Source organism: Chelmon rostratus, chromosome 3 (assembly GCF_017976325.1).
Source record: "Chelmon rostratus isolate fCheRos1 chromosome 3, fCheRos1.pri, whole genome shotgun sequence".
Taxonomy (NCBI): Eukaryota; Metazoa; Chordata; class Actinopteri; order Chaetodontiformes; family Chaetodontidae; genus Chelmon; species Chelmon rostratus.
Genome location: NC_055660.1, coordinates 3,956,153 through 3,969,492, shown reverse-complemented (window position 1 = coordinate 3,969,492; position 13,340 = coordinate 3,956,153). Strand labels below are relative to the sequence as shown.

Below are 13,340 nucleotides of genomic sequence, written 5' to 3'. Positions count from 1 at the left end.
ACCGGTGAAACGTCACATCTTAGCAACAAAAGCTCCGAGCAGTTCTCTGTTTCTTCAGCCTTACTGGAACCTGACCGTGAGATGATTTCACTTGAGGAATATGAACCAGTTTCATAAAGTTTATGACCTGGCTGAGACTTATCACAAGCCGCTGAAACAAATAACAGGCCAGCGTCTGATAAAGCCACGGCTGCTACAGTCTTCTGTTGATTTTGGGCGGTTTTCAGCTTTGTGTATTGGATTGCATGGCTCTGGTAATTGTCTCTTTTTGAGGGGTACATAGAGCGTAATCCCGGGTTAATAAGACTTGTGGTCACAGCAAAATCGACACTTAATTGTAAGAAGCTGCCACAGACTCAGTCTTAAAGCAACTAGTGCTTTATATAATGGATATACACAAAAATAATGTTTGTTATGGTAAAGAAACAGTTCAAATGTGTTTGTGCTGCATTAAATCAAGTGCAGCTTGCATTAATGCTGCTCCGTTTTCGGCAAATTCATATAATTTATGACCATCGTGACATTGTCAGTAAGCAAAGTATACATAATCCTGCCACATTAAAGCTAACACATGACTAAACGATGGATAAATGATGGTAAAACTTTGCTTTCCTTGACCCTCTTTTGGCAACACAGATGAGAAGTGAGTTATATGTATCAAATTCCCACCGTCCGAGCTGTTCACATCCTCTCCGCTGACATTAGCAACCCTGAGGGCCTCAGCTGCCAAGCAGGTCACAGCGTGCTTCAAATCACTCCCAGACGCCTCTTTCTCACAGACGCAGATGAAAAACAGAAGGGGCCCCTTTGACTTCCCAGAGAAACCAGTATTAGCATGATGGCGAAATAAACCTCCGCGACTCTTACAGTGAAGAAGGAAATCGATTTATTGGTGGAAGCGGCGGCGTTAACGTGACGTTAACGTGTTACATCAATGGCAGCAAACACATGATTTCCGTTTTCTTACAGAATATTATGACTCACCTTTGTGAATAGTGGTAAAATGATACTGTGCAGACGTCGCCTGTTTTCTGTACACAAGTGTGCAAAACACTCCAGCTGAAGAAGTGCAAGTCATTGTGCACACAGCACACACACACACACACACACATGCTTACACACATTCAAACACACTCAGGTATCAAATAGCATAAGGAAGTGTAGTCGTTTGGTAGCTGAATATGATTTCCACAGAAAAAGAATAGTTTGAATAGTTTTGCTCGAATCAATACCTCTCTAGTGTCTGTTAAATATAAAGCAACAGCCAGCAGCTAGTTAGCATAGCATAGCATTAAGACTGGACACAGCTAGCTCGGCTCTGTCTAAAGGTAAGAAAATCCGCCTGCCAGCACCTCTAAAGTCAAGAATTAATGTGCTATATTTTATGATTTTGGCCAGTTTTCCCATAGCCTGTTAGCTGGTGGCTGTAGCAACCACCACAAACCACAAATTGTCACTTTAACAATCTGTTTTTCTTATGGATTAAACAAACAACATATAACATGTTAATTAGTGAGTTTCAGAGTTGCTGACAGGTGGATTCTGTCACCTTCAGATAAAGACAATTAGCTGTTTTCAGTCTTTAAGATAAGCTAATCATCTCTGGCTGTGGCTAAATATTAATCATAAAGACATGAGAGTGGTATCAGTCTTCTCATGAGCGAAAATGTCAAAATGTCAAACTATTCCTTCAGTTGGAACCACCATTAAAAACTCATTTGCCTCTGTCATTACACAGGTAATGTAGTCCGAGTAAAATACTTATTGTTACTGCAGTATAGCACTTTATAAAAGTGGGAAGTATGTACATGTATACATATATACGTATATATTCTATAGGTTATACAAGCATAAAAGTCACAATAATTGTTGGTTATATTTGGTAAAATTCACAGTGTTTAGAAAAAAAGCTTGTTCCTGTCCATCTTTGGTCTGTGGTGATATCAGACCTGTAAAATGCTTTACTTCATATTTATCGTTTGCTTGACACATGCTATGAAAACACCGTATCGGCTCTAAAACCTGGCACTGGATGTGATTCTGTTGTGAAATCTTTCATATTTGAAGCAGAAATGGTCCTATTTTCCCCCTCATCCCGATGAATTACAGAAAAGTTATTGTCAAGCGGTCAAACATGAAGCAAATGAACTTCAAAACATTCTTTCTAATTATATCAGAAAGCAGCTCAACGTATAATGAGTGTGAGTAAAATACACTGTGCAGCCTCCCGCATGTTTAACGGGAAATGAGTTGTTGCTCGAGTCGGTAACGTGCTTTCCTGTTTTCCACCGTCAGTGAGTTGTGAACTCCTGGGGACGGCGTACACTCATCTCCCATCATTCCCTCTGACAGCACGCAGCCTGCTTTCTCCTTCCTGTAGCTTTGTGCATCCTTCCCAGTAGTGTTGCCCTTTACAGGAATAGCACGCTCGGCTACTGATTGAGAGTAATTCATAGTCACTGTTCAGCTGCATCCTGTTAAAGTCCTCCTCCTCCTCCTCCTCCTCCAGCTCTCCCCCTTCTTCTCTCACGCTTCAGCGTCACTGTCCGTGGGTGTGGGAATACAAGAAGTTTGTTTTAGGAAGTTTCACCCGCTGAGAGGAACTTCAGAGCGCTGCACACCAAATCCAAATCCATTGTTTGCTCCTTTTAGCTCCAGTTCCTGATCCATCTCCGCCAGGCTCATATGTTGCTTCAGTGGTCTCGAGTGTGTGCATTTTACTGTAAAAGTACTTTGTGATGTGTACGTGTCAGGCTGAGCGATGGTTGCGGTTTAAAAGCTGCTGGGTATATGGAAGGGCGTGAAAATATTCCTCCGGCCGGAGATCAGTCGCTGTATTTCCTGACGCTGCGGTCGGTGTGGAGGTTGTTGGGCTCGGGGCTTTTACACTGGATGCTGGTGCCATTCATGGGCCCGATGCTGCTCAGCTGGCTGCTAGAGTAACACCAGCAGCACAGACACGACTACAAGATCATGTGAAGAGAGACAAAAAGGGAGAAAAATGAAAAGGAGTAGTTCAACATATACATTTCTACTGTTTGGTGCTGGCCTACCCTGAAATCTGATTGGCCACCCTATTATGCTAGAGCCTAGTGAGACGAGGGAACTTCAAACCATGAACTGATGAGTATTTCTGAATGGGCGTTGTTTTCCTTTGTGTGGGTCTTACTTTTAGACATTTAGAGATACAATTCCTTTTTGAGGACTTCAAGAATTCAGTATGGAAGCTTTATATTGTTTCGTGTGGTGCTGCTCAGTTTTGTTGTGATTGAAATGCACTTTTTGTAAGATCAAATGAAACACAAGAATGTAAGAAACAGTAAGATACTGTAATGTCAGTAAATATGAGCATATTAATAAACGGTAAATGAATAATATTCTGACCTCTTTCTCTCTCTCTCTCTCTCTCTGTGTGTGTGTGTGTGTGTGTGTGTGTGTGTGTGTGTGCACATACTTCATGCCACACCTGCATAAATCAGTGCCCCCACCTGGGCCACCCCAGTAAATAAAGTGTGAACATGCCACACATGTCTAACTGTGTTTAAGTGTATTATCTGAGTGTATTTCCCACAATGTCAGACTGGGACTTTAACACAGTAACTTTTAACCAAGTAAAACGTTTTTCCACACATGCTGCTCTTCTCTTGCTCGCACCCCCGCCTCCTCCCGCTCCTCTGCTAACGTGCTAACTTGAGGCATGGTTTATCTCCAGCTCAGACCGTTTGACAGACGTTCGCAGTGTGTGTGACCTCAGACATACAAAGCGAATACATAAATCACTGGGCTGCTTTTACATGTTGCTCATGGAATGTCATCGCCGTCACAGCCTCTGTGTCACGGACAAAGGCCCGAGTTCACTGTTTGCTTTACTGGCCAGACTAAATATGAAGTGCGTGTGTGTTTCTGTGTGTGGGAGAGAGATAACGAGTGAGAGCTCGAGTGTGTTACATGCATTAATATCTGTTGTACGACAGAGCTATACCTTGAAGCAGTTTTTAAACTTCTTGCTGACAAAGTAGAGGATAATGGGGTTTATGCAGGAGTTGATTGTTGCAAGGTTGATGCTAAGATAGTCCAGGACCAACAGGAAGCTGAAAATAGAGAACAGAAGAAGAGGCTGATTATCATTACTTTATTGAGCACCACAGAGGCCATGTACACCCTTTTGAATGCATTTCAACAGCACACATCTGGCAGAATCAGCCTCGTTGCTGTCAGCCTTTCTGGAATTGTGCAAGAGGGCTGTTATAACTCACTTGAGCAGCTCACAGCGCATGCTATCATTCTGGGAGTACACCGTCCGCTTCAGGATCCGGCTGAGGTGCAGCGGGAACCAGCAGAGGGCAAAGATGAGGACGAGGCAGAAGACGGCTTTGGCCACCTCCCTCCTCTGGAGAGAGAGTGGGATGGAGGGTCAGACGTATAAAACCATGTGATAAACACTGTCGACTGAGCCGACGTGGATTCATGCCCCCTTAAAAAGTTGCACCAGATGAAAAAGCCACAGTACAAATATTAGTGTGATTGTAGAGATCTTGTCCAACCTGCTTGAGGTGCTCGCTGAGGGCAATCCGAAGGCTGCCATTCCTGTGACTGAGCATCTCGCAGGTCATCAGGGTGTAGAAGAAGGCTGTGCAGGCCAGCGGCACGACAAAGTAGAAGCCAAACAGCCACCAGTCCTTTGCATCCCTGTAGAACTGCAGGAAAACAAGCACACGTAGAACAGGAAGTTACACTTAAATATTAAAAACTTTAATTCAGAACCTGCAAAGTACTCGTTGTTCAAGTGTTTGGCAACGGCTCTTAATGTGAGCCTTAAAGGTTAATGAGATATTTAGCTCCACCTGGCATGAACAGGTATGGTCTGAGATATCCAACACTATATGCTTTTGTGAAGTGAACCTGACCAAGACCTAAAACCACCACCAGAGTACCCCTGTTCTCCAGTGCCGCTGCAGTCCATGTGAGTGCTACATGTCGGCTCTGTCTAATGTCTGAAAACAAACCACTTCTGAGCCATCTGGCTCTCTGTGGTTCTAAAAGACATTTTAAGTATGCTCTTCAAAGACACCACAATTTCCAAATCCTCAAACTAAAATGCTTAAAATGCAAACCTTGTTGCACAATTTCAGTGAAAATCTAAAAGAAAAAACAAACAAAACTTGCGTGCTCCATTCCTACAAAAACAAGATTTGGTGAGAAAATCTTTTCAAGGACAAAATGTGCTCTGAAATGAAGTTGTTTGGTTTGTTTGCTCAGGCCTCAGCATTGTATTGCTGATATCTGAGAGAGATTACTCCAGTTCTCAGCATATGGAATAAATGCACACATGTGGCTCAGCTTGAGGCCCCAGATTTCAAGCCTTGGTAATTGCACTTGGCCTGCAATCAATTATGTGCTCTAAGGATGTGAAAAAGGCCACGATCACTTGGAGAGAGTGAGTTGACCAGGTTCCTTCTTAAAGTGATACAACACTCAACATCCTTTTAGTACCAAATACTCACCACCTGGCTTGAAAGGTGAACTTGGAGATGGGAATCAGTGGGTCGGTCTTCTAATTATCTTTTAAATCATTTATTGCTGCAGGAAATGTTGTTGATTGATTTTACTGTTGCTCTAAAAATATATTCCACTAGAGCAGAAATAGCTCATCAGCTGGCCATTAAAAACACTCATTAACTCCAAACAAACAGGAGACGCTCTTAAAGGGATGGAAGTATTCCACTGAACATGCACTTTCACTTTAAGTTGTCCTCATGCAGGTGGGTTTCCTATCTCATTAGTCCAGGAATGTTTTGTCTCTTTAGTGGAAAGTTCAACCACCCTCCCATATGAGTACCTTGACACAATCTACCCCACGGCACATCATGGCCAAAACACTGGGACACGAAAGCACTTAACAGTAATGTTCTTATCCGCTAATGATAAGAGAAGGATGACGGCGTACCAGCATGAAGCTATTCTTGGGGTAAAGCATGCAGGTGCGGAAGGTTTCGTTCCTGTAGTTGAAGCTGACCATGTCGAAACCGATGGCCTCCGGTACCGCCAGGAGGAGCGACAGCATCCAGATAGACAAGATCTCAATGACGGTCAGCGGAGGGATGCCCACTCCCTGAACTCTGCTCCAGGATGCTACGGCTCTGTACCTGCGAGGGGCAGGCGCAGAGTCACGGTCCAGACAGAACAGATGGAAAAGACATATTAAAATGATTAGATTACATTCAATGGGATTAGAGGATAGTGAGCTACTGCAGCAGCAGTGATAATGATTAAGCACTCCTGGGATACAAATAATACAATTTAAATTAGAAGGTATAAAATGTAATGCAATAACCGTGACGTGGAAAAAAAGCCTATTTATTAATTGAAGTGTGGCTGCAGCGGTTCAGTTGCTTTCAGTCGCTGCGCCACCATTAAACAGAAATCAGTGAAGTCATCATTTTCTTTGTCTCTCCTGAAAGCTAACAACATTTTCTTTATGCATGGCAGCACACCAAGCACAACAAACCGCTCAGTCAGCAAAGAATATCAAAATGTTAAGAATTAACGAGGCGAGATGATCAATTGTTTATTTTAAATATCTAATATTTATATTTTTGTGAAGCCTCCAAACAGACTGGCCCATGTTGGCAGAGAGGTCTGTCTGTTGGCTTGTGTTTCCCATGCACTGAATACTTGTTTGCTTGTTTGTTTCATTAATGGAAACCACTTGTCGAAATGTTTTAGTAAAATCCTGCATCAAGATTTTATGGCAAAAACAATATATTTTTCATGACACATTTGAATTTCTCTGTTGAACAACATGGCGGCATTTATATTTTACTAAGTGGTAATGTATCCACCTTTTTCTCTTCCTCCAACATTGAAATGGTACAAAAGAGTCTCAAGTACTTTCATGATACATGCACACACACACACACACACGCACGCACACACACACACACACACACACACACAAAGACATACACGTTTCCTGGAAACGAATGGAGAGCATCTGCTCTTCAACACGACTGTACGGCACTGCAGCCTTTTTTTTCCTCATAATAGAGGTCATTAAATATGTCTGCCTCGCTGAACCTTGGAGCCCATTCAGGGCAGGCAGGCAGGCCTCTTATCTCTGGAGTTGTGTCTAGTGCAAAAAGTGAGATGACACCGAGCTCCAGCACTTCATGATCATCATTTATTCATCAGGGAATTCCTATCAAGGCACTACTAAAGAAGCACTCGTCAGGTTACGTGCATCAAGATCGAGTTTGTGATACTGACATCAAACACAGAGTTTACAGTGCGTTTATCATACACTTAATGTTGCACATGAAACAAATGACTCCAGCTAATTCCACTGAAGAAGTAAAGAGCATCTCATAAAGGAGGCAACGATTAGAGGAGCAGAGAGATAAATAACGTCCCAGTGAGAATCGGTATCGACTGAGTATTTTCCTGAAAAAGATCATTAACTCAGCTAACCAGATCTTCATGTCATTAAGCTGGAATCGAATCCAAATATTAATATGTCTTTGAAACTAAATAAAAACTGGCGTTAATGTTCTTTCCAATGATTTGACTGCCTCCTCTAATTTTGTGGAACAGTATCAGCTTTCCCGGCCGTTTCCCTGCGCCCCTCTCAGGCTTCAGGATGTGTACTAACATGGTGCTGGTTTCACAGGGTTATGTAACTGTGGCAGAGAGCTGCCACTTCTCATCTGCTTCTATGGAATGATAAAAACACAAATAAAACCTTCTTTTTGAGAATGAGGAACAGATGTGCAAGAAGTTTTGGAGGATTCATTAATTCCCTGAAACCTGCTATAACGCTCATATTTAATCAGCACCACATCATAAGCATGCTGTTTGCACAAAACCTGTAAGTGCTGCATAAGAACTGTGTGTATTTTAGTTCACACAGAGCAGGACTTCTGTTTTAACTTAATCATTTATATTAAAGACCTCTTGACTTGAGAAAGCAGCGCGGCGTGTGAAAGCACTGACCTGTCCACGCTGAGGGCGCACAGGTTCAGAACAGTGATGCCCACAGAGGCTTTCTGCAGGAAGGGCACCAGCTTGCACAGACAGAGGCCAACTGCACTGTCGTCAAAGGGCCAGCGTGACGCCAGGAGCTGCAGGAAACAGCACAAACAGCAGCTGTCACAGACAGGAAGTAAATCACAAGAACATCTTTTTACTCACCACATGCACATGAATATAAGTTGTCATTAAATCGCTGTAGAAAATAAATAATTTGTCGTTAGGGAGCGAATTCATGCTGACCATCGTTAAAATCTACGCAGGGCATTTTTTCCTGCAGGATGAGGCACATCAAAGCCCCGCCAGCGTCACCTTCACGTCACAGCCTGTTTAATCTGACATGGACAGTATGGAGCTCATCAGCTGATCAAACTTTGCACGTCTTCCGCAAATGTGCAACCTCTCAAAACCCGCAGCCAAACTTTAATAATAGCTCACGCTGCCGTCCTCGGAGCCACTTCCACAACCTCTTATGGTATTGCTTCCTCTGGGAAGACAAGTCAAGGCCGTGTGAGTTGAGACCTTTGTTTCCATCACAGCCGTCTTGGCGCTTTTCCTTCAGGACGGTATCACCTACATTAAACAAGTTTCTCAAAGCTGAAGCTAAAGGAAGAACTTCACGGTGCTTCCTGGCCCTCTATTGTTTCCTTGTGCGTTTAAGGTTTGCCAGAGGGGCTGCAGAGAGGAAAGGGGCCCGCGTCACTGTTTTTAGCGTATAAGTAGTTGATTATTTTTGGAAACTCCGTCACAGCTCTGAGGAAGCGAACAAGGGGCTTCGACGTGGTTTCGACATTGTAGACGTGGCTCTCTCTTTGTTTGTGCATAAGCTGCTCCCCCCGCTGAGATTTCTGGGGGTTTTTTTTGCACATGTGCCGCTCGGACAACAAAGTCGCCGTGCCCTCAAAGTCCCAAGTTAATTCTAACCAGGTGGCTTTCCCATTTTTCACTTGTGAAACGGCCTCCCATAATGCACTGGGAAGCTCAGGTTGACGGATCACTCCAGTTCGCCATCATTCTCGATTATTATACAAAGCATGACACTATTTACTGGCGTGAATCAAGCCAAGAAAGGAGCCCAAAGAATAATCTATCGTCATTAAATGCTTCATATTCAAAGGCCACAATGTAGTCAGGAAGTAAATAAAAAAAAAAGAAAACCAAAAGCAGAAAACTGAAAGCAGCGATCGCTCTCAGACTGATAAGCAGCTCTTTCGTAAACACTGATTATCATTACACGACTGCTAAATGTAGGTTTTTAATGTGCTCTGATGCTGTTTAAGGTTTGTTTACATCAGTGTTTATTAACATAAACATAGAATAATCTGAAACTTTTTACGATTACGACCGGCTGAGAGGCATGAAAACTCAGCTTCATATTTACACTGCTGCTTTTTACCCTCATATTTATTTGAGTTCAAAACTCAAAGTGATTCATCACCTCTGGCACTTTTTGGGGAAAAAAACAAAACCTCTAGATAAGAGTCAGTGACTTACGTCCCAGGTCAATACAAGGCCACGGGCATGTGTGACAACAGCCTGATTCCCATGTTTATCTAAGGCAGCCATAGCCCTGCTCCTCTCATCACTAATCTGCCCACACGAGGAAGATAGCGACGTCCGACTGATTGCACTTTCCCGTCTATTTGCACACTCCCTTACACCCCCTCCCCTCCTTCTTCCCGTCTGTAATATTCCACTTTATCTCTGCGTATCACCTCCGTTGTTGCTGCGTTTCATCATATCAACGCAGGGACCCGTCACTCAGGAGCTTGGCTTTGAACGTAACGAGAAACTTGAATTAAACATGCGCCAACAGAGGGAGGAATGTACCTTGTATACATTGATGGGTATATCAATGATGATGTAGATAAGGTCCCCCAGAGCCAGACTGGCAATGAGGGCGTTTGGCCCGTTCCTCATGCACTTGTGGTGGTATATGATCCTCAGCAGGGTGGCGTTGCCGACCAGACCGACCACAAACACTAAAGTGGAAATTATGGTGTTGATGTACTTAAAATAGGTCTTGATGGAGGTAGTTACAGTGCACATCGGAGGCGGGACTGGCCTCTTTACAACACTGGCATTTGGATATCCCACAGCTTGTGGACCTGGGCTCGCCAGGTGGAGGCCAGGCCCCATACTGGGACCGACGGTGCTGTAGAAACCTGGAGGCTGGAGGGTGGAGTGGACGAGGAGGCCTGGGACAGAGTGCTCCTCTGCTTCGGCTCTGTTTATCTGGCACATTCCTCTGGCTGCCATACAGGCCATTAGCACCAACATATGCGCAGCTGGGGTGCCCATTATGGAACACATTCGGCGCTTTGATTTCGCTGATTGAAAGACTGTCCCAGTGTACCGCTGGTGAGAAAAGACAACAAACGACAAGAGGAAAATCTGGTTAGTTTTCAGACAGCAAACTCCATTCAAAGTGTAACCAAAGTGGAGTATTATACGTCAGCTCCGAGAGAGTTAAGCAGCATGACTGTCCTTTCAAAGGCTGTGAAGAAGTTAAACAACTTCTTCTAGACTTCAAAAAGGTTTTGCCAGGGGGGCACAGATGGGAGATGCCAGGACTGGTTACAGTCAGACGGTTATGGATGAGGCATCAGCAGAGCGCATTGGGCATCTCGTTTGCTCTCAGTCGTTCCCGGAAGAAAGAGCTGTCGGTTATGTCTTTGTGTCAATAATGTTGCAGCTACGCGGCGAGGCTTCGCCTTGCGTGGGTTTGCAACTGGATGATTTCCTCAGTTTTGCACTCTCCCTCTGTTTCTAATTTAGAAAAGCTTAAACATGTGGCTCCAAAACAAAGAGCTTTTTTTTTTTAATGTGGAAGAAGCTGCAGGGCTGATTAAAGATAAAAATCAGAAGATAAAACCTTGGATTTCCTTCTGAATCCTTTTTTTTTCTTACCTAGTTTACTATAGTGATTTTATACTGTAGACATCTTTACATTTACTGCATCTTCACAGAACAAACAACAGACTTTTGGACAAAATCAGAGTAATTCATTCCACAAAACTCCGCGGATAAAGTTTCAAGCTGTCAGATCGATAGTGAAGCCCTTTTCATCATGTCACAGCACAGGCAACTCTTATAGCCCTGAGTTCTTCCTGCTCAAAGTCCCAGCTGTCACCAAGTACACAAAGAACTATTTAGCAGCCAGCCCTTCAAGTAGCATCACAGTTTAGCATCAGCATGACACTGCTGGGATCTGTGACAGCACGCAAACTGATCCATCCATAAATAATAAATACGTTTGGTTTTCACCTACCTCTTCTAAAATGTCTGCCTGGCCCCCTTGGAAACCGTCAGGCAAACTTTCGGCTGAAGCCCCCAGACATCTGTATCACATCACATGAGTAATTAACGCACTATCAAAGCCGCGCCGTATCCCACTTGGTTTGAGCGATGCACCCGTCTGCTCTGAGGTGCCTTCGCATTATGGCTCAGAGTTTCCTGTGGAGAGTTTGCAGTATGTCTGAGTGTGTGTTTGTGTGTGTGTGTGTGTGTGTGTGTGTGTGTGTGTGTGTGTCAGAGCACCAGTGAGACACTTTGACTGGGTGGGATAGTAAATCTCCACCTCCCTTTGGTAACAGACTGGGCCCCCCTTTGGAAACATCACCCCCCTCTCCTCTCTCTCTCAGAGGCACCGCCTGCTGACAGTCATCTCCAAGGCACACACACACACACACACACACTAAGGGGCAGGGGCATCTGGGAGCCCACCGCCCTTCCAATCTGCCCCTTTCTTTAAATCCCTCCTACCTTCTCTTTCAATCCCCCTCTGCCTCACATTATATCTTGTATACATTACACGCAACTGCTTCCTCGCACGGGAGGCGGCAGAGATTAGACGGGAGCGAGGAAGGTTCAAGGAAGTCGGTGTCCATGTTGTGATGTTGCATTTCCTTAATTTGGGAGGAAGAAACTGAGACGGGAAGTGGGAGCCAACCGTCAGCCTGCCTTTACTTTTACTGGCTAACCACTGTGTGGGTGGCCCAACCACAGCCCACCTTCTTATCTTCTAAACGTGAGCTTCAAATGGGATGTTGTAATAAAGGCTTACATTAGCTATAAAATGTGGGTAGCTGCTGTGTGGTGAATTATATGGAGGCTGAGTCCAGATGAGCATTCCCTTCAATTACCAAACATCTAAATTACAAAATGTCAAAACCATTTAAATCCACTCAATCTGTGTCCTCGCACGCAAAAACACAAACAAAACAAACAAACAAACAACACATCCCAAGCAGAGGGCTCTCCGTGGGACGAGTGCATGCCTGAACAGGAGAAGAAGACCGTTCGGTGTCAGGAGGGAGAGGAGTGCTTCTGCATCAGTGTCCATTATGGATTCCAAAATGGACCATTTATCATGATGTGTGCTGAGAGCAGGAAGAGGGCTATCAAAGCCACCACAATCTGTCTCTCCCACCACCAAAGAGCTGAGACAGCAACTGCTTAAAGGGGAAAACCGCTCAATTAAAAAATTCATATGCTGCTGGCGTATTTGTTAAAAACGTCCAATCCTGCACTGGGTACATTAAACAAACAAGAAAATAACTAGACATGGTCCACTGACAGCCAGTAGGTGATTTTATTTTTTTTTTTATGTCAAAATGTCAGCTAAGTTAAACTGAAATTTTAGCTTATTTCAAATTACAAAAGTATCTTAAACGCCATTTCTAGATCGCGTTCAGTGATTTCTAGATCTCCATGAGGACAAATTCTGACTATCTATGTCAAATTATCGCAAACGGATATCATTAGCAAGTCGTACAGAGCAGATTAACGCACCAGATGTTGCAAAAATCAGAAACTGAAACACTATATGATGAAAGAAAGAGAAATCTGGGTGAGATGGGAACGTACCTGCACGTGCACACATAGAACATACACACAAATATACAGACGCACTCTGATTGGCTGTTTCCGTGAGACCACCAGTGTCAAAGGGCGCTTGCTGGATATCTTGTGAGGCATCTCTGCGGTCCTTTGTTTCTTTAACTGCTGAGATGTTTGTTCCTGTCAGATGTGAAGCATCATGCTCTGCTTTTTGTTAAAAGGTGTCTTTCTTTGGTCAATCATCCGGATTAAATGACTAAACATGCAATTTGTCAACCTTTCCAACACATATGAACATGCAGTGTGAGCACTTTCTCGCGCTGCCCCGCCATCAGGACTGCATCAATTGTAAATATGACCGTCAGAAAACTGATCCATATCACAGGTTGTTATGGGAGGTTGGTTAGGGTTTAACACACAGGCGACTTGCTCAAGGTCAGACAGGTGAGGACATTTTTTTTCACATTTCTGAC

General features: G+C 43.9%; 1 protein-coding gene across 1 annotated transcript; it reads right to left on the bottom strand.

The window, feature by feature from the left end:
• Positions 1–869: 869 nt before the first annotated feature.
• On the bottom strand, positions 870–11,520 carry ednraa (endothelin receptor type Aa). Its single transcript, XM_041933146.1, has 8 exons — positions 11,297–11,520; positions 9,856–10,383; positions 7,990–8,117; positions 5,948–6,146; positions 4,545–4,697; positions 4,257–4,390; positions 3,983–4,091; positions 870–2,963 (listed from the first exon to the last, which is right to left on the bottom strand). The coding sequence occupies exons 2-8, from the start codon at positions 10,336–10,338 to the stop codon at positions 2,826–2,828; spliced, it is 1,344 nt and encodes a 447-aa protein (XP_041789080.1). The 5' UTR covers positions 10,339–10,383; positions 11,297–11,520; the 3' UTR covers positions 870–2,825.
• Positions 11,521–13,340: the final 1,820 nt, after the last annotated feature.

What these genes read in the sequence shown, in the direction of transcription:
- ednraa (XM_041933146.1), bottom strand. Translation starts at nt 10,338, where the DNA reads ATGTGTTCCATAATGGGCACCCCAGCTGCGCATATGTTGGTGCTAATG. An exon ending in TACCCATCAATGTATACAAG is followed by an intron (nt 8,118 to 9,855) that starts GTACATTCCTCC and finishes TGTTTCCTGCAG; the next exon opens with CTCCTGGCGTCACGCTGGCC. An exon ending in AGTTTAAAAACTGCTTCAAG is followed by an intron (nt 2,964 to 3,982) that starts GTATAGCTCTGT and finishes ATGATCTTGTAG; the next exon opens with TCGTGTCTGTGCTGCTGGTG.